General features: G+C 36.3%; 1 protein-coding gene across 1 annotated transcript; it reads right to left on the bottom strand.

Moving 5' to 3' along the window:
* Positions 1 to 46: 46 nt before the first annotated feature.
* noc2l (NOC2-like nucleolar associated transcriptional repressor) lies at positions 47 to 25,273 on the bottom strand. The gene is made up of 19 exons (XM_043224557.1): positions 25,161 to 25,273; positions 23,588 to 23,719; positions 23,257 to 23,458; positions 23,028 to 23,138; positions 21,849 to 21,963; positions 21,667 to 21,760; positions 21,500 to 21,578; positions 21,306 to 21,416; positions 21,063 to 21,176; positions 20,135 to 20,323; positions 19,767 to 19,906; positions 18,873 to 18,984; positions 13,471 to 13,584; positions 11,040 to 11,141; positions 10,268 to 10,411; positions 5,545 to 5,658; positions 4,253 to 4,391; positions 607 to 708; positions 47 to 435 (listed from the first exon to the last, which is right to left on the bottom strand). The coding sequence occupies exons 1-19, from the start codon at positions 25,178 to 25,180 to the stop codon at positions 305 to 307; spliced, it is 2,265 nt and encodes a 754-aa protein (XP_043080492.1). The 5' UTR covers positions 25,181 to 25,273; the 3' UTR covers positions 47 to 304.
* Between the last annotated feature and the right edge of the window lie 170 nt (positions 25,274 to 25,443).

Below are 25,443 nucleotides of genomic sequence, written 5' to 3' on the forward strand. Positions count from 1 at the left end.
ACAATGCTACATCTCCACATACTGAGCTGAAAAATATAGCCTTGAGTAGTTTTAAAACAAAGTTCAGAGTTTTTAATAAGGTCTTTTAAATTTCACAACCTTACGAAAGGTTCGAATAATTTGTTTTGTTTCACACTTTATAAAATACAATGGTGCAAAAAAACGAAATTACTACAACAGGGGCTGTACATGGCTCTTAAAGGGAACCGAAAAATTTTCCTTTTCTTGGCTAGCTACTGCTTTAACGGTATAAATCATGTTTGGATGTGAAATAGGTATGTGCCTCTGATGCAACACTGTGACTTTAGTCCTGATCGGAGAGCTCCAGGTCCTCAACCATATCTTCATCTCCTTCAGCCACCTCCTTCAGGTCTGTGCTTAACATCTTCTTGGGTGCTTTGCCTTTAGAAGACGAGGGCTTCTTCTGGTCACCATCTGAGATGAAGACAAAAATGAGGAAAAGATAAATGGGGTGCTTCGTAAAGTTAAGATGGTTGAAAAATATGAGCAAAATTGTGTTGAAAACATACAGAAAATGTTATTGTTTCAAAGTCAATGTACGTCAAACCTTAAAGACAATTCTAGCTCATTACAGAAACAACAAACCTGAATCATCCTCCAAGTCATCTAGACCCTCTTTATCATCATCGCTCAGGTCTGAGAGGTCCTCAAGGCCTTCGTCATCTTCATCAGAGTCACCTTTTTCCTCTGTGTAAAAAAACAAAACAAAAACAACAACAAAATCAGATAATTAATTTGTATTTATTTACTCCGAAGTTCACAAGCTCTAATCCAAATGACCTTACTGATACTGAGGTAATGTGAACATTGATACATGATAATCCAAAGAAATATGCTTGATTTCATAGTCATAGGGTACATTTGAACTTTTAAGACAATCTATACACATGAACTCCCATTAAACGAACTCAACAGAAAGAGTTTGCTCGATTCTGGTGGAAGCGTTCGTCTAGAGACTAGACTACACCACAGCTGACCTACCCATGCTGCTCACGCATAGGTTACTATTTACATGACAAAAATAGAGGCTAGCTTCTGACGGCAATTTAGCCTCGCTAATCCAGAGGTGTGTGTGGGAGTGTCTCGTGCTCTCTGAAGAGGACGGGGTTGAAATCCCTGAGCTTTGAAGTGGGATTTGATTAGATGCTGCCTGGGAGGTGAATGGCAGCACAGACACCTCCCCAGCCAGGCACCCTCCACCCTAATTACCCAGCACACACTGGAGCCAGCCAGAGGGGGGAGCCGAGCTTAACACCAGGCGCGCACCTTGCTGCTGAGAGGAGCCTCATGCATCTTAATATAACCGGCGACCGGCTGACCGGAGAGTTCAGAGAGGCTACAAAAAGTCCACCAGGAGCATGAGGCAAAGACTTTAATGACTGCCTGTGGGCTGATCAATACTGTGAAAATGTAGGGGGGGGGATCAAAGACACAATCTACATGTTGCTCTCAGCACTGAAAACAGCCATGACACAGAAACACTGAAGAGGAGGGTGTTTACAAAACCTCCACTTTAAGATGGAGAAAGCTCAAGCCAAGTCTTTGAGAACGTTGAAGGCATTAAACGATCTGGCACGCTGCAGCGACAACAAAAACTCGACTCAAGAATATTAACGGGCTAAAAGCAGACCGACCCAGCAGGTAGTGAAACGCACCAAAACTTCAAAGACAGGGTTCAAAGTTGGAAAAAGTACCTCAAAATAGTGACAAACGGATATAGCACATTAATTGGACAATATTGGGCCAACCTGAGTTTCTTCTGATGAGAATATCAACTTGTCAATAATTAAAATCATAGAAACTTGAGATCGAATAATAAAAATGAAAAGCTTTTGTAATGCGTTTTGTTTTGCCTTTCCAACTGTGGTGGATAAACTATTAATTTCAAAAGTGTACAGAATCCATGACCTGGGGTCAGTAAGACTTTTAAATGTTAAAAGAAATCTATTGATACAGTAAATAAATTGATTGTTAAATATTAACAGCTTTAGTTTTTTTAAATATACTAGGTAAATTTGCTTTTTGAAGAATTATTTAAATAATTTTAATATACTCATGTGATGGTAAAACTGTCTTATTCCAGACTTCAGTGTCACATGATCTTTCAGAAATCATTCTAATATGCTGATTTGGTATGAAAATTATGAAATATCCTTATTATTATTATTATTATTATTATATTATTATATTATTATCTATGTTGAAAACACAATTGTTGAACAATGCTGATTAATATTATAATAAACCATCAAACACATCAGAATTAGAATTTTTTAAATGTGAAATTTGAGATAGAGATATATATATTTATATTTATTATATGAGGGTATATTGCTAGAATTATATATATCCTCAAACTCCAAACAAACTCCAGCACAATCAGTCACAGTCAGATCCTGTATAATAGCCTGTTCAGGGTACGGATATGTAAATATTGTTATGTCATGTGAATGCACAATGACTTTATAAATAACAGTCTCTTCCTTCCACTTCATCCACTTCCCTCATCCTTTCCTACCCTCTTTTTCACTATAGTGAGGACGCCTAGCTTCACACCAGCCGCTTACACTAAATCTCTGCCATGTGACCAACATAAAACCAACTGCAGTATTGAAAATGTCTTAATCAAAAGTGTTGAAAAGTAAAAGATATTTGTTGGTTTAGTAAAGAGACTAAAACGGAACAACAAATCAACAACAAAAAAGAGCTTTTTGTCTGACAATATGCAACCGAGACCACAAATTAATATATTAGAGGTCATGTGACTGTATTTCTCGGGTCTAAGCGCTGGAGGTATGGGGCCAGTTAAGCCGTGTGGTGAAGGAGCGGCCACTAACATCTTTCCAAGCGAATGTTTTGAATTACAAACCCCCACTGGGATCCAAGTATGCAAAAAAAAGCTTCCTGTAAGAGAGAACAGAGCAAGAGAGAGCGAGAGACGGACAGAATGAGAGAGAGATTTGTAGGGACTCCACACAATGAGCACCAGATGTAAAAAAAAAAAAAACCTTCCTCTCGCCTCCCACCTCCATGGGACTTTTTCTGCGGCTGTCGGTTCATGGGCAGGAGGAGTGGGAGAGTGTGGCATGTGTCCGACACATGACCCAGCACACAACTCCAGATATAGAGTTAAAGAGGAGAGGCAAGTGCACGTCTGACAGCTGACCTGCCCTCCACTGAGATCCATTCACACACACAGAGAAATAGAGAGAGAGAGAGAGAGAGAGAGAGAGAGAGAGAGAGAGAGAGAGAGAGAGAGAGAGAGAGAGAGAGAGAGAGAGAGAGAGAGAGAGAGAGAGAGAGAGAGAGAGAGAGAGAGAGAGAGAGAGAGAGAGAGAGAGAGAGAGAGAGAGAGAGACACAGAGAGAGAGAGAGAGAGAGAGAGAGAGAGAGAGAGAGAGAGAGAGAGAGAGAGAGAGAGAGACACAGAGAGAGAGAGAGAGAGAGAGAGAGAGACAGAGAGAGAGAGACACAGAGAGAGAGAGACACAGAGAGAGAGCGAGAGAGAGAGAGAGAGAGAGAGAGAGAGAGAGAGAGAGAGAGAGAGAGAGAGAGAGACAGAGAGAGAGAGAGACAGAGAGAGAGAGAGAGAGAGAGAGAGAGAGAGAGAGAGAGAGAGAGAGAGAGAGAGAGAGAGAGAGAGAGAGAGAGAGAGAGAGACACATCTGAGAGAGAGACAGAGAGAGATTGATATATACTAATTATTATATAATTGTACTTTGTTTCTGAAATGCAATACAGTTTCCTGCAGTTATGGAAATGCTTATGAATACTCAATATAAATTTTAAAGGTTTTTTATAAAGCCAACAATCCTATTAAAATACTATTGATACAAATAATGAATATTTATCTTTATAAATTTTCAACAATGTTTAACCTTGCTCCACCTCTGTAAAAAAACAGTAAATAAATAACATTTTAAATCTTTACCTTCAGATCACATCAAGGCCCTCCCCTCTAATACTGTTATACAGAGACCACTTTTTTAATTAGTTGAATAAAGTCCTTTAAATAAAGTAACACTTTAATAGATGTGTTGGGTTTTAATTTTCAGTGTTTCAGAACCCATGTGATGAGAATGTTTTGACAAAGCAGTGCAATGGACTACAGCCTCCCAGTGACAAAGAAAGGCATTACAGGGAAACAAAACTAGACATTTTTTCCCATTTGTAAGGTATATGCATTAGTTGCAATACAGGAACCGGCTAATATATTAACATGAAGCCTTACCTTTGGATTTGAACAGGTCATCGTCATCATCATCATCATCATCACTATCTGACTCAAAAAGCCCCTTGAACTCCTTCTTGTCTGCTTTCTTTTCTTCAGCCTTCTTGCGTTTGATCTCAGGGAGATTCAAGTCTTCCATCTAAATTAAAAAGCGATGGAAAAGGAAAAAAATATATATATTTAAATACTGTCATTAATCAAAACTGGCAAAAATATGAACAAAACACTTCAGACATAACATTAATGAGAATATAATGCTGATGAAATGCTTTTGTTTTCATTTCAGATTTAGTTGTAGACTAAATCTGCTTGAATGGAAGTAGAAGTGTTTTTTTTTCTAGTTGATGTACAATGAGCTATTCTTTGAGTTTCCTTCCATCTCATTAACATCAGATGTCAAAAAATGAGTCACTGATAATACTGGGTATTCAACCTCTTTCATCTATCTATCCATCTATACATTTCATTATACTTTTAAGAATTCAAATTAATAACACAATATAATGCAATACTAAAAATAAATGAGAAAATAAAAAGCCACAAAAAATGTTAAAGTTATATTATTCCCTTCTAAAAACTGTCTGTCTGTCTCTGTGTCTGTCTGTGTGTGTGTGTGTGTGTGTGTGTGTGTGTGTGTGTGTGTGTGTGTGTGTGTGTGTGTGTGTGTGTGTGTGTGTGTGTGTGTGTGTGTGTGTGTGTGTGTGTGTGTGTGTGTGTGTGTGTGTGTGTGTGTGTGTGTGTGTGTGTGTGTTGTTGGAGGAAGTGGCAGAGGCAGTAGAGGCAGGAGGGAGGCAGTGGTAATCAGATCTGAGCGTGGGGACTCGGTGGATCAAAGCCTGGGACGCAGCCCTGAGCACTATAATACTCTTCCTGTAGCACTAGCCCTGCCGCCTCCTCCGCCAATCTGCCGCTTCCTAGACGCCAACACTCCGCCTGGTGTCATCTCCATTATCTCCCTATGGACACGCTCCAGCTCCACACACATACACAAACACACACACACAGTAGGTGCTTTCACAGAAGCAGCACTACAGTTTTCACAAAGACGATCACATCTGTGCATTTAATGGACAGACTGGCATTAAAATAGCATTTGGATTAACAGCTATATATATATAGCTTATACCCAAATAATGAGATTCTTTCTGAGGATCAAACTAAAGTATTAAAGCACTTTCAACTAAAAAAAACAAACAAATGAAGGCCCCGTCTCAATCCATCTTCCTTTGAAAGGTGTGGTTTGGCTTATTTGTGACTAATGGTAATCGTGGATGTGGTTTTGGCAGTTTTACCCTTTCTTTTCCAGAGATCTCCAACTGAATCTCCTTTTCACGAAGTTTCTTCCACTGGCTGTAATATTTAGTGAGAGGAGTGCCTTCTTCTGCTACCTGCTTCTCCCAGGCGGCCTGTAAACACACCAAAATAAACACACACGAATGGTACTGCATGTTCACCCATAGGAGAGCTAAACAAAAGGGATCTCAATACACATTCTCAACAAAATAAAGCCATAAAGTTACTCAAAAAGTACAACTGTTCAACATCATGTGTACACACCGGCCTGCTCTGTTATTGTGAATCAATACCTCCCCCCTCCAAACGAAAAAAAAAAAAGGAGGAGCAGGTCTGGAACATCTCAGAAAACAGATTGTAAGGTCTATCACCATACTCTAAAGTGAATTAATGAAGTATCTGGCCAATCATAGATGGCCAAGAAGCGACCCTTGGTGCACACCTTTTCTCTGAAACGGCAAAAATAAGTGGCTAACAGAAGGATAAAGGTGCAGGGGAGAGTAAGAAAGTGAATCCCTGCCAGTCTTTCCTTAAAGGTCTTTGTGGATCATATTGATCAGGTAAAATGAGATTAGTTGACCTCCAAATTCAATAGACTGTAATAAATCTCAACTTCAGTCTACAGTTGGCTAAACTTATTTATAACAATTTGCAGTGGTTTGTAGGATAGCGAAAACGATCAAAGCTAGAAAAGGGTGCAATACGCTCCTTCCTTGATGCAACACACCCAAACAAAGCTGACAGATGTGTACATGACCAGCGAGGATGAGCTCCCTGGCAAACAGGGGCTTCATCCTTTGAAGCATCTGTTCAACTACTGCTGTGCACATTCTGGAAGGAGATCCTGATGCGATCACTCAGCAGTACGGTGCTGAGGCTAAAATGAAGCACAAAAAAAAAAAAAAAAAAAAAAAAAAAAATCACGGCGCAATGTTTAAGCCATTGCGGTGGTTGGTGTACATGCCCATTGAGCTTTGGTATCAAGCAGGTGAGAATTTCAAATATAACGGTGTTAACTTTTTTTATATAAAAAAAATAAAAGTTAATTAAACAACAACAAGAGGTAGTTAGAAATATATGTTTATTTAACCTCTGTGTGAAGTGTTAGGGTTAGTATTAGAGTTGATGGAGGCACTGGTATAACCCATAGAGACAGATATTTGTTTGTTGGACTGATCCATGGGGCATGCGGCTTTATGCAGCTGTGCTGGCGGCAGTGCCGGGTGAGAAGTTTGCCATGCCACCCTCGTTACTAAAGGACATCTTTCCCGCTGGCCGGAGCCCAGCGACAGACGCACCCCGGCGTGGTGCCATGCTGTCTGCATGCTCTGCCCCGCTGCATCTCTCCCTACGGCTCAACATTACATAGAGGAGAGACACAGACCCTTCCACCCCCTCCTTCATTTCAGTCTTAAACGCCCTTAAATATTTATCAGAAGCACGAGTCGGTCCAGAGACAGCGAGGGGCGGGGAGGAGAGATGAACGGGCTGTGCGTCGGCAGGGGTGACAAATGAGAGCGGAGATGGAGATGAATGGAGCCGAGATCTCGCCCTAGAGAGGAAGCAACTTCTCACCTTCTTTCACAACCTTCACCCCCTGCCATCCCCTCATTTTTTTTCTTCCCACCAATTTTGTCATTATCAGTCCAGTCAGCACCAGGGTTATTACTGTTAACTGAAACTGCTATGAAGACATTTGCATTAAAAAAAAAGCAGGAAAACATTTTTTAAAATTTGCTCTAAAATATGATCAACAACCAAGCGGAATTATACAGAAAATGAATGATATAGTTGTATTTAAACTAATATATTAAAAAAAAAAAAAAAAAAAAAAAAAAAAGGTTTAGGCCATCTGATTGATATAGAAAACAACCAACACAGTTCACTTTCTGTATACAATGAAAAAATAAATAAAAATAAAAAAAAAAATTACACACACACACACACACACACACACACACACACACATATATATATATATATATATATATATATAAAATGTGACCCTGGATCGCAAAACAACTCATAAAAGGCACACAGTAATATAATTGTAGCAATCCAATATACATTTTTTCCAAATTATCTTTACTTTTTAAGGCAATTTTCACAAAATTTAAATTGTTTTTTTTCAAATAGTTGCATCTCTGCCAAATATTGTCCTATCTTAATAAAACCACACATCAATAAAAAACATCTATTCAACTTTCAGATGATGCATAGATCTCAAATATAAAATAATTTACCATAACGACTGGATGGCCACAATACTGATATATATATTATATATATATATATATATATATATATATATATATATATATATACACACACACACACACACAACACACACATTTATATGTGTGTGTGTGTGTGTGTGTATATATATATATATATATATTTTATTTACACCAGCACTAATTGAAGACTAATAAAAACAGTGAAATTTTCTGTAATTACAATAATCCTACAATAATACTGCTGCTAGATTGATGTTCTCAGACGCTAGCAGACGAAGCACTTAACGTCTGCTCGTCCTCCTCTTGAGTCTCTCGGTGAGAGAAACGACATTAGAAAGCTTTCCGCTCCATTACTTTCATCTGCTCTCACATCCGCCACTGACCCTGCGTCAGGCTACGGTCGTAATAGCGCTCCGTGCCACGATGGCCGTGTGTGTCTGTCTGAGGACCTGTGACTGCACTTCCTGACCTGCAGGTGGTGCGGTCAACTAGGCTCCTGGCCAACCGCCGCATGCTGTTTTCAACTGACCACAGCAACACACACTCAGATGTGTTCGCACGTAAACACGCGCAGCTCTGAACACACAAACACAGACGAAACTGTGGGTGACCAGCAGTCACCTGCGAGGGGACGGAAGGCAGGGTGCTGTTTGAGGTGGGTGGAAAGAGGAGGAACTGCAGGGATAACAGTCTGCTTTTACAGCTAAAATAAACATCTGACTGCCATGTCTGGTCCCAAAGCTCACAAGTGTCTGACTAGAAGTGCTGTTATGGTCACTGTGTAATTGGAAAAAAACTCAGAGTGGAGGAAAAAAAAAAACATCCTTGGCTTTACAGAATCAAAACAAATGGATAAAAACGTTAGAGCTCATTAAACGAGTGTTAAAGCAGTTAACACATCAGCTGTACTCGGACAGAGCTACAAATAAGACGCACACTAGAAGAGCTGCGGTGACCTGTGTGTGTCATCCATTACTGCTTTATAGATGCCAACGCTTGAAGTACTGCAGTTAAACAAATATACATTAGGTGTACAAGGTGTGCAAAGGAGGACCGTTTAATTCTGCACAGCAATGTTAATATAGTTAAAATCTAAAACCGTAAAACTAATTTTGTTACTTAAGAATGAAATACACTTCTTATATTGATTTATTTGATCTTGATGTACAAAAAAAATAACTTAAACTGGCATGAATTTAATGAAAACAAACTCAAGAAAATATAGACTAAAGTAAAACAGGCCAAGTGATCACTTACTGCCGTTTATGAAATGAACACCTATATGTATATTAGCCTATATGTAACTGAAGTAATGCAAAACAAGTACAGAATGTGCACTCTGTCAACATTTTTGGTGTATGCAATTGCCAATTTAGTAATAATAACTAATAGTAACTATTAGTAACTAATAGTAATTCTAAATTGCATTAGCCTATGTTTCTCTGTTCGAACAACAGCGGTTGAGTGCATTTATTCAGCTATCACGATCGCAAACAACACAGTCGGGATCTCATGATAGAACAGACTGGTCGAGTAATGCATTCATTTTGATCACTAAACTAGCTTGTCTGACGGTCATTTCCGATCATTGACAGTGGCGCTTCCGCAATGAGGAGTGAACACATGTGCATTGTTCACAGATTGCTTCAAATAAACCAAACACCGGGCAGAAAAGGTGAAGCTAACAGTGAAGCTCTGATTCAGGGATTTAAATTCATGATATCTGGCAACCGCACTAATAAAAGCTACCTCAAGCCTCTTGTGTAAAAGTAATATTGGACGTTCGGCATGTTCTTTTGAGTATGACTGAATTTGAAATATTCCATATCAAATTTTGCACCATCTTGAAAATAATTGTGACATTATTGCTAATATTTGATATATAGCTCAGCCCTAATACAACAGTAACTAAAATGTAAAAAAATCTAAAATAAAATCTAAATAAAAAACAAATTAATAAAAACTATTCTAAGAAATAAATCTGTGACATTAAAATAGCCCTGTGTCACAGATATGGCATGAATGTAGGGATATTATAAATGTAGAAATAAATGTAAATAATAATTTTAATTATTTAAATGGAAAGAATAAATGAACTGTACTAGTTTTATGAAATATTAATTATTTGATAACATTTATAAGTAATGTAAAAATGAATACAAATACAATAATATTTAATTAAAATATGATATCATGAATTATAAAACTGAGGCAAGAACAGCAATATATTCATCTACAGCGATGAGAAATGTTCAATTGAAAAACCATGATTGCATCTAACAGGATTTTACTGGCTTTGTTGAACTTTTATATTAATGGTTAATAATGGGGAACAACCACCTGTATGGCTTTTTGATACAAGGCCTACATTTCGCTTTAAGATAAGTTATCTTTAATCATCCATTTTGATTTCATGTTCAGTTAAACAGCAGTTTGTCCCATTCCTGGTTTAAAAAAACCAAACAAAAAAATTTCATGTACTCACCACAGCTGTGACATCAGCCACACCAAAAGTAGCTTTCTGCCTTCGCCCTGTGATGTAGCTGCAGTTCTCCTGTATCTTATCCAGCAGCTGGCGCATCTGCTTGCAGTAATTGGCCACTTTGCATTCCTTCAAGAAGGCTTTCAGCTGAGGAGACCAACACGAGAGAGCACGTATGAGAGACAGCAGGGGAAAGTGCAAACAAATGAAACATCACCAAAATTATGTGAACACGGAGCCAAATGCAGGACCAATTTTTAACCATCCTCAAAAAGAAACAGTAATATATCTCTAGAAACTCTCTGTACAGATTCAATTTCCATTTTTATTTAAATGAAAAGTACAGAAAGAAACGGGAGTGGATATTATAAATAAACCTGACTGGGCCAAGAGAATAAATATTCAAAACCGGATTTTTAAACAGCAGTGAGGAAAGCTTGGTTTTGGCCAGAACAGAGGATGTGGCCAGAGTGTGTGTGTGTTTGCGTGAGAGATGGCTGAAAGAAGTGATGGTGAAAGAAACTGGCTTTTTTCCTTCGGCCTGTGTGTTTGTGTGCTGTGTTAGCGTGAACACTGTGGTTTATGTGTGTGCTGTGTCGCTGGGGTAAGTGTCGGGATGTGTATGTTAAGGTGTGAGGACTAAAAGGAGCCATTAAATACAACTGTTGTACACGCTCCATAACTTTCACTTATTATGACCTGTTGGCGATGTAATAAATGTTAGGAAGGAAAGTGAATAAGTCAAAGCTTACTCCAGAGAGAGCGAGAACGGTACCTGAATGATTGTGGGCAAAGCCAGTTCAGGAAAGCCAACGGAGCAGGCCTGTGTGTGGAAGTACTCCAAAATGAGGTCATACAACTGCTCCACTAGACCGTCCTGAAAAGATAAAAGTGGAGGGGTTAAAATTGCTATTAATGTATAGATTTGCATTAGACCAATGCGCTCTTCTGCAGCACTTCAGATGACCAGGGCCAACCTTAGCTGATGCGGGGCCAGGTGTTAGGTATGGAGCAGGGCCCCTTTATTTGTTCATGAGCGCCTTCACAGGGCCCCGTGTTTCAGGCTTTTAATTTTTCATTGTTGGATTTAAAGGTGTGAACATGAAGAGCCTGTACTTACAATGTTATCAAGATCTGGGACCATCAAAAAACTATAATTGAGAAGTAATATGCTATTTTCTGTCCTTTTTTTGTTAAAAGAGATTTGGATTTCTCGTTCGTGATCTCTTTTCATGATCTAATTTTCAGAAAACATCTTTGTTCAGAGTCCGGTACTGTAAGCACTTTATTTTTAAGGAATTGAAAACGATCCTTCAGAAATCACTTTTAAATACTCATTTGGTGCTCAAGCATCTTTTTTTCAACATTGTTTATGTTTAAAAAAAAAAAAAAGATTTCAAATATAAATCTTGAATCAGTATGATTGTTTACTGAACGTCGTCATAGTCACTTTTGAACAATTTAGTGCACTTTCTATTTTTAGTATAGTATTATTTCTATCAGAAAAAAATAACTGTTAAACTCAAAACAACTCAAAATCAGACAACTTCGTAATAACCCCAATCTTTGTACGGTAGTGGAAATGCAATCCATTTTTAAATTTAAAACTTAAAAATGCATCTCAAGTTAGAGATATACTTATAGCATTTATAGATGAATTTTAAAAACTTTTGTATCAACCTACCACAAGAATAAAAAAAGAAAACCCAGTCCCAGTAGCACTAATGTTCATTACAAATGACACCTGTTCCTGAGGTAATATACATGGAAAAAAACGAGCAGTCAATCAGTTTATGCCCTACACAGAAATGGCTGCCTGCCCCCCCACAGAGTATTAACATCTCTACTCAACACCTGGCACACAAGCATTCACACTAATCCTGACCCGGTTTAGTGCAGGGATCGGACCTAAATCCTCTGCCCTACCTAAAATTCGCAGCCACAGCCTTCGCAAACACATTCCTCTGCGATGGAAACGGGAAAACCCTGATCGTAACTGCCCTTACTAGTCAGGAAATATTTAAGAGTTAGTAAGTCAGACAGAGATCCCAGACAGCAAGGGTGGAGCGGCGTCTCGGGGGGGCCTGTGGCTGTGGTGACTTGGCCTGGGTGAACATACTGGAAAGCTTCCCCGTGCCAACCAGGAGAGCAGGATAATCCCTGCAGCTTGTGTGGCAATCCTCTTGGCAGCGACACGGCGCGCGGCGCTTTAGCCTGTGTAGCAGCGTGTTCGGGCTTTCATCTCCTAACCTCAATCCAGTTACAGCCAGTCAGCATGAAGACACGACAGGCTCCTGGCACAGGAGGAGGGCCGATCTTTATCTGATGCATTTAAGTGATTGTCTTGTGTTTCATTTTAATATGACTCTTTACTCGTTATTTTGGATTTGCACCACTAGACAAAAGTTTGGGGTTAGGAAGTTGTGGGTTTGTTTTTTTTTTTTTTTTTAAAGAAATAATACATTTAGAGAGGTCTCATTAAATTGATCTACACTTACAGTAAAATATAAACATTTTTATATTACATTCATCAAAGAGTCCTGAAAATGTTTTCTACAAATACATTAAATATTACTACAGATGTTTAAAACAGTTGTGCTAAGCAATAATAATGTAACAATGTTTCCTGAGCAGCAAATCAGCATATTAGAATGATTACTGAAGGATCATGTGACACTGAAGACTGCTAAAAATTCAGCTTTGCAATCACAGGAATAAAAAACATTGTATAAATATATTTTAATAGAAAATAAGTCATTATTTTGAACTGTAATAGTGTTTCAAAATATTACTATATTTTTACTGGATTTATTAAAAATGTAGTATACCTTATTTAAAAAAAAAACAAAAAAAAAAAAACCCAAAGTGTAATCATGCTCCAAAACAGTTTGATGGTGACTAAAAAGTAAAAAACAAATAAAACAATAATTAAATAATAATAAAATTAGAAACTGAATATGCACAATATGAAATATGAATTAAAACTGTTCATTTAAATGACTGAACAATGACTGAATGAAGTCCACATGCTTTTAGAAAATATACATTTGTGGGTGTGAGTACTAAACACATTAAATCATTTTCAATTAACCACATGCGGTAACGCATACATTCCATCAGGCTTAGTATACATACGTAGTCATAAACTGAAAGAACATGAAGAATTTATGAAGCTCTGGATCTCAAAGAAGTACAGGATGTGTCACCTTATAAGCCTTCTCTTGGAGATTGGTCTTGCTGAGTTTGAGGATCACTGCAAAATTGATGGGCTTTATACTCATGCGGCCTGGTTTCTTATTGAAGTCTTCCTGCTGGAGGATCTGAGGAGCAGAGTGAACAAACAGATACATCAGAGCACCGCATCACAGACATACGTGCATGGAAAAACACAAATAAAACAAGACTACAGCAGTAGCCCACTGATTATTCAGACAAACAAAAACCAAAGAATAACTCAAGGGCTTATGGTAACTTGAAGCAAACTATCTAACTCTGGTGTGCAGACTGGTGTTGGGGAGGCTACAAAAAGTAGCATCACGAGATTGGAATTCGATCAATGCATCATGACGAAAAAAAAAAAAAAAATTTTAATCATGGTGTGTGTGATCGTATAAAATTAGCAATAATCTATTTCTGGGGCAAAAGTGCATTTTTATTTGAGCAGCATTTATATGGCCCTAATAGGGCAGTGTATTTATGGTACAAGTTATCAAGCAGGGTAACTATAATAACCTTAACAGAAAAAGTTCTCACTAAATACAGATTTTTCAGTAAAATAAATCTAGGTACAACCTAATGTACATAACCAAATCAAAAACCTAGTGATAAACAACAGCATTTAATATAAACATTTAAATAGTTTGCTTGTTAAATAGTTAAATAGTTTAAGCAGTTGTCTTTTCTTTCATTTGTCACTTTGCTCATTATTTTGGATTTCTACTAATCTTCAAAAGAAATATATAATTTATTTAACGAAATTAATGCCTTTTTCCAGCAAGGACTTTAAATCAGGTGTTTAAATCCAAAAGTGACAGTAAAACCATTTATGATGATACAAAAATATATATTTTAAACAAATGCTGCTCTCTTGATCTTTCTAGAAATGTTAAGCAGCACAACTGATGGCAAGAAAATAAGAAATATTGATAATTGATAAATGTCTGCTAAATAGTGTGCATATAATAGAGTTTTGCATGATTATGTAACAAAATCTGTTGGCATGCAAGTGATACACAGTTTCCGCGTGCATCTATCCCACAACCCTAATCCTACCCATTGCACAGCATATACACGTCACAGTCCATTTTTACAGATCAATACCACAAGTTTTCAGTTGGCATACTATTTATATGCACTTTCACAAGATCAGGTTTGATTTTTGATGTGACACTGAAGAAAAATCAGTTTTGCCATCACAGGAATGAATGATACTTTCAAACAATGAAACAGAAAACTGTTATTTTAAACTGTAATAGTACCTCACAATATTGCTGTCTTTTCTGCATTTTTAAATCAAATAAATTATTGAGAATTATTGTAAAAATCTAAGTTCATTGTTTAAATCTAATTTTGTTTATTAATTTGATCTGTTTATAACTTTATAAAAAATGTAAACTTTATTACAGTGCAAAGCTGTGATCAAAAATATAGTGCAATTTAAGCACCTCGGCAGGTTTTGATTAATATGCACGCTGAGTCTGACATTTTATACGTATTATAAAATATTATATAATTATTTTAAATAATAATAATAATAATAATAATAATATATATATATATAGTTTTTTTTTTTCCTGTTTGTTATTTTTTCAGATCACAATGCGAAAATGCAGAAAAATGTATTTATTTTTTTAATGATGAAGTGTGTAAGACAGTGTGTAAACGTTTGACAATGTGAGGACATATTTATTTTTTACCGTGCAAAAACGTCAGACAACGCTGGACTCAGACCTTTAGAATAAATGCTTTTCACCATAACCACTTATATGTACATATATAACTACTGCTTATATATTATAACTACTACATTACTTTCTCCATAACTAATAACGGAAAGATGCAGTGAGCTTGCACACTTTGGTAAATGAATATGACTTCTCCCATAACTCTCTCTGTGCTTCCGCATTTGAGCAGTTAAAAGTGCTTGACGAGGTCATACAGAAGTGTGAGCGAGGTGTAAGTGTGTGTGTGTGTGTGTGTGTGTGTGTGTGTATTTGCTCATGGGCGGCCGGTCTGTGCAAACAACGGATGTGGTGTCGGCCTGCGGGACACAGGAGGAAGTGGCGGCGCATGGTCCCAACCTGATACGCTCAGGGGCTACTGCAACAGGAAGCTTGAAATCATAGAGCGCAGATAAAGAGAGAGAGGGAGAAAGAGCGGGAAAAGAGAAAAATAAAGAGAGAGACATGCCCTACCCTACTTCACTACACTTTACTGCTACTTTTTAACATGAGCACCAAAAACAGGAAGTGGACTGCATCACAAATAAACACAGGGAGCAAGAAGGGGGTCGGTGGGAGTCAGTCGCCACACTGACAGAGGATGTGGTCTGCGCAACACGTTTGAGAGCCGAGTGAGAACCACAGACCTCCCTCATACACACACACACACATATATATACAGACACACACGTACGCTCTTCCCCCCCGGGCTTTATCACAGTATGGTCAGGACTGGTGGGAGATCGCAGCCAAGCAGTGACCACCCCCCTCCCCGTCCCCATCCCTCCCTTCCGTTGGTCTCGGCTGCTGTCGCCTCCACGCTTCTATTCTCACAACAGCTGTCACCGCAGGGGCCCACGCCAGCTACACACAAACACACGCGTTTTGTCACCCGCCTCACACTGTGGAAAATGTTGACAGTTAGTGACCTCTACTTCTCCCAAAAACGAAGACGAGTAGCGTTCGCGCACATTAGGATGCGCATTCATGCAGGCAGCGTACCCTGATCTCCGGTGTCTTTTATCTTTCAGCCTTTAATTCAAAGCTTGTCAACCGTTTTGGTAGCTTGTCTCGTCTTACTTTTTGGGTTTTAATTTTGCAATAGCGACTAGTTGGTGGGTTTTCGGAACGAATAATCTCCATAATTAGCCTCCACGAGACCCCCAGTCAGATGTAATGTTAGGGAGCGTGTGTACTGTAAAAGTTCTCATGTTTAAAAACCATATGAATTGCGATTCCTTTTAACAACCCACAATAGTTCTGTAATCTGAGAGATTTATAAGTTTGAGGTTTTATCCATTAAGAATTAACTGGATTGTGAAAAGTGGTTAACTGTTAGTCTCCATAAAAAGTTAAACTACTGTTTAAAAGTGTGGGGTCAGTAAGTTTTATTTGATGTTTTTAAAAGATTTTTTTTGTGTGATTTTATGTATGCATACTGCGTATATTCATACGTGTTTATGAATATTTATATAGCATAATATAAATGTATATACACACATACACAAAATATATAATGTATGTGTACCACGACAGATCAACATTGTTTGTGGCGGACCCCTACTGCTCTATAATGCTATGTAGTATAATAAATAAGACACTTGTTCTTTGCTTTTATTTTAAATAAGGTTTAACATTTAAATATATTAAAGTGTTCATAAAAACAGAAAAAACAAGTAAATACGGAGTGGTTTCTAGCAGATGGTCTGAAATCACCCCCTATACGTCTGAACCCATCGTTCTCGTATGTACTCATTCAATCCCACAATGCACGTCTCTTAGACACACTGTAGGATCGACGCAGAAGTATAATTTGGGCTTAATCATTCGTTTTTGCCCAAATCTTCTTTAGAGACCTGCCGGTACTGCCTCTCGTTCCCGCTGCACACTTTCTGCAATAACTTTCCTTGTTCAGAATTTGCTAAATGTATATCATTAACGAGTACATCATTAATGAATCTTCCAAACCGCGTTTTTGTCTTATTCCGAATCACTACGGTACACTTACAACAAATGCTTATTTCTGAACTAAAAATAGCCTGTTTGGGTCGTCACACATACCTGCGTGAATCGCCATAGACATAAACCAGTCAGAATGTCCTTCCGCAGGATGCGTACAAATGTTTATTAAATGCTACAGCGCAAAAAGTTGCATAGTGCTGCTTTAAAACCGATACTATGCTGCTTCTCTCCTGCTTTTCTTTATCTTATGTGTAAGCTATTTGAAACGACGGCTCAATTATAAATCAGTATTTTTGTGCAGAATAACATATTGAATGTAAGAGCTGACCAGTCTTAATGGTTCGTGTTATCGTCAATATTTCATATTAATTCCGTTGTCTGACAACAGAAAACAAATCAATTAAAATGTTTGAGAATTTAGCTGCATTAAAATACAGTATGTGGGCACAGAGAGGCAAACATAATAATAATAACAAATAAAAACATAACAATAAATAATAAATGTACATTTTGCATGTTCAGAAGAAGTGAGCTGCCCTGTAGTCAAACGCTCAGTGCAAATAAAAAGAAGTAATTGGAAACTGGTATTTCTATATTCTTTTTTATGTGTGTAATATACATGAACAAGTTCTTTGAAAAGCATGCTCTTCGTGCTCTATGTTAACTATGGTTTCAATAGCAATAAACAGTGCATAAAGCATCCATATCTGTCCATGGCATTAGAGTATTAAAAACTTTAAAAGTATCAATCCAAGGTGCATTTAGAACAGATAAAAATGCGTGATTATAAAATGACAGTTATGCCATTAATCTGTCAAAATCTGATTCTGAATTAAATATTTATGGCTGGATCTGATTTTTAGCCTCAGTTAATTTTAAGTTTTTGTTCCTCGTTTATTTATGTCGATGTTACAGTTTGCATAAAACTCTTTAACTCCGCCCACAACAAATCTCGAGGAGCTCCACATCAGCTTTATCGGTCTTTAATACATTTTTTGGAGATATGAAAAATGCAATACTATAAGTTCTCAATGTTAACATGAGATTGGGTGAAACTGTCCAGTCCGGTGTAAAACTGAATTTTTTCTTACACTGTAAACGTCTTTACTGTCACTTTTGATTAATTTAAATTTTAAGCCATTGCTAAATAAAGTCTTTTTAAATTTAAGATTTTTTTTTACTTTGAACAGTAGTGTATTTGGTTAAAGTTTTAAAATAAAATTGCCTTAATAAACGTACCTGGGTAAAGAGAGAAAAAAGAAACTACCTTAAATTGTATTATTATTACAAATTGTGCTTGTGTTACAAAAAAAAAAAAAAAAAAGATGAAAAAAAAAGACAGGCAACTTCTTTCTATTTAAAGAACTCACGGTCTAATTAAGAAATGCATGCTGTGTTTATGCTGCTAATCTACTTAAAAACCAACAGCATATTCAAGTATAAAACTATGCTAGTCACTTGCACAGACTGCCCCTTTAGTTGGTAGGTTTTTCATCGGAAGAATTCTACTTCGAATGTGACGAAAGGTCAGAGCATGGAGAAGTCTTTTTATAGTTAAAAAAAAAAAAGCAGGACAACCATGATGACAAACGCCGTGGGTACACTACTCATGCCCAAACCACGTCCACCCACGCAAGAACCTGTTTATTCAAGGAAGCCTGGGAGACATCAGAACAGTTGATGACGGCATGATATGCCAGTCTCACCTCTAGCAGGAAGGGCAGGGCGGGCACGAACGTCTTGGTGTTGGCACACAGCAGGATGATCGCTCTAACACAATGCAGTCGCAGAGGGTAATACCGAGAGATGGGCACAAGCCTACAAATACACACACAAACACATAATGGAGCCATTAATGACTTCATAGAGATGAACTTAAAACAGTAGTTCTGTAAGTGTAAGTCAAGTAAGGTGATTAAAAAAAAAAACTATATTGATCTTTTGTTAGATCTTCACTTTTGCAAGCAAAAGAGGAATGCAGTATTCAAAGCTGAAATGATGAGCTCAAATCAGCACACTTAGAATTGTAGATTTAAATGTGGTTAATGGCGCCACTTGCTGGCAAAAACAGTGTAAGACAGTTACTTACAAAGACATTTACAGTCTACAGCTCATATAAAATATCTACAAATTCTTAAATCAAGATGGATTTTATGAATTTTCAGAAAAAAAACAAGCGAAACAATCTTGCAATGGTGTAAGCAAAATATTCATATTTGAAATAAGATTATTTAGCTTACCCCTTTGGCAGATTATTAAGACTATAATTTTTACTTGTCTAGAAAATCCTTCTTGATTTAACACTTTCTAGATATTTAAAAATCTAATCTAGAAAAGCATTTTTTTTCAGTGTAGCAATCTAAAATGGAAAAAAATCTCAATTTGCTGTGCTTTTTTGTAAGCTGTAATTACAATAATATTATTATTACTAAGTAAACAATTGAAAAAATTACTATTACTACTACTATGAATACGTCAAATGCAGCGCATGTTTTTGATAAAGTATAAACACAAAGTAAATGGCTTTATCTCTAAACATGACGCTGAGCAAAAAAAAAAAGCAATATGCAAAAAACATCAACAAAAACAATCAATCATACTTGATGCAGCCGATGATGACTTGACACAGTGGGTAGATCAACGGCTCCAAAACCTCACTCGGGTAAAGGGTGCTCAACACCCGACACCACAGATACAGACAGTGCACATACTGCCAGTTATACACAGACTGATACGTCTCCTGAGGAAGCACAAAAAAAACATGGATCAAGATAAGACAACATCTGCAAAGAATATATTGGACGCATTTCTAAGTGATAGAGTATATCCAAAAGAGGAAAATGTGTGTATGGTTAGATTTTTTTTTTTAATTTAAATCAAGAGTTGACTGGATTTTTATTTTATTTTATGTTAGCTTCAAATAGCCATTTTTTTAAACACAGAAAAATACAGGTCAAGACTTAGCTACCTTCTTCTTCAAATTAATGGCGCTCCTGAGGTGGATGGCAAGTTGACGAATATAAATAAAGGCATGCTGGTAGGACATCTGTGTGTCCATTGAGTACATCTCAGCAAGAGTCCGCTGCATGAAATTAATCATGGGAAGAGTGTTGGGTGACGTGAACTTGCAGTTCTTTACGTAGGCGATGTACATTTGCTGCAAACAGAAAACGCATTGTTAATAATGAACTGTGTATAATAAATATCTCTTCACTAGCACTTCATCATATGCAGTATTTCATTTGGTTTCATTCAGCAAGGATATGCGTAATAAGCCAAAAGTAACAGCAAAGCCATTTATCATGAATCAAAAGATTTCAATTTCATTCTTTTTAACTTTCAATTAAACCAAAGAATGAAGGAAAAGTATTACTGTTTTTACAAAATAATAATCAGTTGTTTTTAACACTGACAGTAATAATGGTAACACTTCATTTTACGGTTACACCTATTAGTTGCTAATTAGCATGTGTATTACTAGAATACTAGCCATGTATTACTGCTAATTAAGCACATATTAATGCAACCAATACCTAAATTGAACAACTACCATACCAACTATTAATAAGCAGCAAATGAAAAAAATATTGAGGGAAAAGTCAAAGGTAATAGTTGTGTTAGAAAGTGTTACTGTATCCTTTTTTTTTTTTTTTTTTTTTTTTTTTTTTTAAATCAAATAAATGCAGGCTTGGTTAGAATAAGAAGCTTAAAAAAAATTAAAAAAATTGTATATATTAAAATTTTCAACTCATATTTTTAGCATATGAGCAATAATTATTAATTAAACTCATTTTCTTGCTGTTTATGTTATTTAATACAAAAACTATATATGACAGGAACATTTAGTGCAAATCTCATCACAGAGGAAACAAACTTATGATATGTAACTAACTAACCTTAAGAACAGAGTTTAGGTAGTTTTCCTGTTTGTTTCGGCAGATTTTGTTGAGAGCCAGGAAGGCAAGGACCCTCACAGTCTCCTCTCCCGTGCTCCAGTGTTTGATCAGACTCTAGTGTCACAAACAAAAAAAAACACCACAGACGCTGAAAGTTTTTGTTGCTTGATTAAAAATATCCACGTCAGTGAACTGAGCACCCTTTCTGTCTGTAGGTTAGTGTCATTGATTGGCAGCGCTTACCTTGAGAAACTGCCTGCACTGTTTTGGCAGACACAGGTAGTATGGCACCATCTGGTTGGCGTGACGGAGAACTGCAGCTACGACTGTAGACTGGGTTAAACTGGAGAGGAGCTAAAAAGAAAGAAAAACTCTCACATTAACACTGAGGTGAGACTTTTGGCTAAAAGTAAAACAAAAATGTGGAAAATATCTACCTGAACAACACCAGCGATATACATCTTAATATCAATCTGATTTTTCTGCCACCTGGGGCTCGAAGACGGAAGTATTAATCTGAAAATACAGACGAACACATTATTAGGTGAAGAAATCTGCCTGATTCAAACATTTATCCATACAGCAAGTGGAACAGAGCGGTTACTTTTTCTGGCCTTTCTCTGGAGCTTTCAACTTCAGCATTTTGTTCAGAGCTGCATGCATGTCCTTTATGCAGAACAGGATGAGGGAATTGAACACTGTAATTGGAAACAGGCTGTCAGTGGGTACATTAAACGTATTCGGTTCTGTATGCAAGTGTCCGAAAAAAAAAAGCAGGTTAGTTACCTGCGCTGTCTGAGATGGTATATCGACACTTTTCCTCAGAGTCCCCCTTCGTTGTAGCCACGGCAGCCTTGAAGGCTTGTGTGATGTCCCGAACCAATTTTGCTGTGGGCTCCTTCTGTAAAGAAAAAAAAAAACATTAAAAAATGATTTAATAAAGAGTTCTAATCGACAAATCAAACCAACTCAATCAAAACCAGTCATTACGTATAATGGTTATTTGTAGCAATAACCAGAAAAACACTGTATGGGTAAAAATTATTTATAGATATATTATAGATATTTTCGTAAATTTCCTACCATAAATATATTTAAACTTCATTTTTGATTAGTAAAATGCATTGCCAAGAACTTTATTTGGACACATTTAAAGCAGATTTTCTCAATATTTTCCTTTTTTATATTTTTCTTTTTTTTGCACCTTTAAGATTCAAAATTTCAAAATATAATATAATTATATTTAAGTATTTCAACTAAATACTAAAAAAAAAAAAAAAAAAAAAAAAAAACATGCATCAACAGGAAGTTTATTTATTCAGCTTTCAGATGATAGATGTTTGTATATATTTTTATAAATCAGATTTAAAACACTGACCTTTATGACTGGTTTTGTAGTTCCTAATTCCTATAATGTTTAAGCTAAATTTCTCGTTTCTCAATGTATGCTGATTTGCTGAACAGATAACATTTCTTATCAACGCTGAAAACAATTGTACTTTTTACGTTCAAAAGATCACCGTTTATTTAAAATTTAAAGATTTGTTAAACATTAGAAATGTATTTGCAGTAAATTTTACCAATTTTTTTTTTTTTTTTTTTTTGCATCGCTGACTAATAAAAGTAACAACTTCTTTAAAAAATGACCCCAAACTTATACACGGTATTGACAGGGTCGTGCTCCTTTGCTTCAGCATTCATTTCTGGTTCTTTACCAAAAATAATATCTCCCCATGTGTCATTTTAAAAATCTACAACCAACCATGTCAATGGAACATTGTTATGTTACTTTTTTATGTAACTAAATGAAGAATGTCTCATTTACTATATATAATAAATAAATCAATGTAACAGTTTAAAGAAAAGAAAAAAAACAAAACACACTGGAAACCCATTATACCGATCACCTGGGAGTTTCTTACTAAAAACCGTACTGAATAAAATAATTTAATAAAAGAATGTTACCCTGAGTCCAGTTCTCCATTTCTCAATCATTGCTTCTGTGACTTTGGTACTTTCTTTTTTCTCACTCTTTTTCCCTGATTCCCCTTTGTCGTCTTCGTCATCATCAGCATCCTATAGTGTCACATAAAAACTGTGAATTTTTTTCTATACTTCAAAGAAAACACATACATATACAGTATAAAAAAAACGAATAAATAATTTGTCGCACAGGAAGAACTAAACGACTGACCTCCAGTTGAGAAGGGAGTTTGTGGTACATCCTCTCCTCTTCGTCATCCTCCTCATCTTCATCTTCAAGGCTATCGGAGTCGTCAAAATTCAGGAGCTTCTGGTCATTTTCTTGTAAAAACTCATAGAACTCTGGGTCTTTGCTCTTGAGGGCTGATAGCTGGTCCTTGTGCTCAGACGCCTTGCCGTGCTTTTTGACAGACCTGTGACACAGTTGATCGGTTAGATCGCATTATCTCACAAGCTTCCTCCAGGATTTATAGAACGTAACAGAGAATGAGAACACAAATGAGACACTGGGATTACCATTGAAACGCGAAGGCCATACTTACGTATTCTGAGGTGCAGGCGTCTTCATCTTCCCTTTCTTTTGTGTTGATTCCTCATCTTCTTCACAATCATGTTCCTCACCAGAATCAAACCCAGATAACATGAACTCATCCACACTGAGATCCTCCAATTTCCTGTAACATACAAGGCACATCGCTATTATATTATATAATACATTATATCACATGAGTATTTTGCAAAAACTTTTCAAAAGACACCTCTACAGAGTGCATGAATACATATTCAGCGTGTTGTTTCTCTGCATGATTGATGTAATGAAATGCCTTGAATACAAATTCAAGACATGTGGGCAGAAAATGTATATATTTATATAATTGCTTTAAACCTGGTTAATCAATTTCACACAAAGAGTGACGTTTTCTCTGAAAATTACCATGATTACAAATATGATACTGAATTTTAAAAGAGTTCTATAAACAATAAGTTAATTAAAAGACTTACATTTTTAGAAACAATATTCCTTTTTTTGCGTTATTTCAATAACAAGAAATAATTCCAAACACAATGAAAGCATTATTATTATCTCTGTGCAACATGACAGCGATTCGTTTAATGAAAAAAACAGTGTACATAAACAATATTAAAAATCATCATCAATATAAAATTATAATAACTGTGTTGGATTAAAACAATTGGACAAAAACAGATAAAAAAAATACACAATTAAATTTGATATTTAATTTAATCCATTTTTGTTTTAATCAAATTTATTTCAATTTTATCTTTTTATTTTTGATTAAAAAAAATATTTGAAATGAACTCATAAAAAAAAATTCATTTAAATAACATCGCAGCACTATTAAAAGAGTAAAGTAATATAAACATAATATTTTCCAAATAATACATAATAACAAGGCCTTTATACATGAAAGAATATAGCTGCCTATTAAAATTTAGGATGGGGGTACCTAGCACGTAAATTATTTTAGTTGGGGTCCACCCATTGCATCTAAAAGACTCAAAGGTCAACATGATTGTAATGTTAACATGTCAAAATGATTTTAATTTCTTTATGCGTAGAGCTTTTATTAATATTTAATAGCAAAAAACCCAACATCCACAAATGTGTTAACAAGCAAGCATGGATAGACAACTTTCCTTCCACTGCAAAGTAAAAAATTTACTGATACTTAAATTAGAAAAACAAACGTTTATTTTCATGAAGATTAGAATAATATTTATCCTACCCTTAATAAGCACATGTAGGTTTAGTACACCAGAGAATGACTATTCCCAAACTAACTTTGAAGCTGATTATGGTTGGAAAATACAAAAATCAATTTATGATTTAACTATTAAATATTAACGATCAAGGCGACCGTGTCCTCTCCTTAAATGTTGATAAATACATGTTAGCCTCACAAAACACAGCTAAAGTTAAGTTCATCGGTGGCTAAAACTAGCTAGCTACCGTCAAATATATCATCAGATAAATGTCTTATGAAGTGAATTAAGCTCTGACACCTCCATATACAGTTATGTTCACTGTCCTTTAACTCAAGCAACAATATATGGTGATAAATGCGAGGTTAAATAGCTAAGAATGGCACATACCGCTTGTTTTTCCCTGCCATGCTGGATAAGAAACGTGCGCAAGGACGCGATACCCACAATGCACCGCTTTCGGCAGCTCAGCTGAGTTGATCTCTTGGTTAACGTTGCGTAAAACACAAAATAAAAATGAAAGCGCACAGTCGTTTTAACTAAAGAGCATGATGTCTATAAAGTTTTAGATTATTTATGCTTCATTATAAATAGTGCATTTGTCTCTACATATAGGTTATACGTTTTTTGGGGCAATTACATAAGGTTTTCAGCCACTTACTATGTATAAAAT

Source organism: Puntigrus tetrazona, chromosome 23, assembly GCF_018831695.1.
Source record: "Puntigrus tetrazona isolate hp1 chromosome 23, ASM1883169v1, whole genome shotgun sequence".
Lineage (NCBI taxonomy): Eukaryota > Metazoa > Chordata > Actinopteri > Cypriniformes > Cyprinidae > Puntigrus > Puntigrus tetrazona.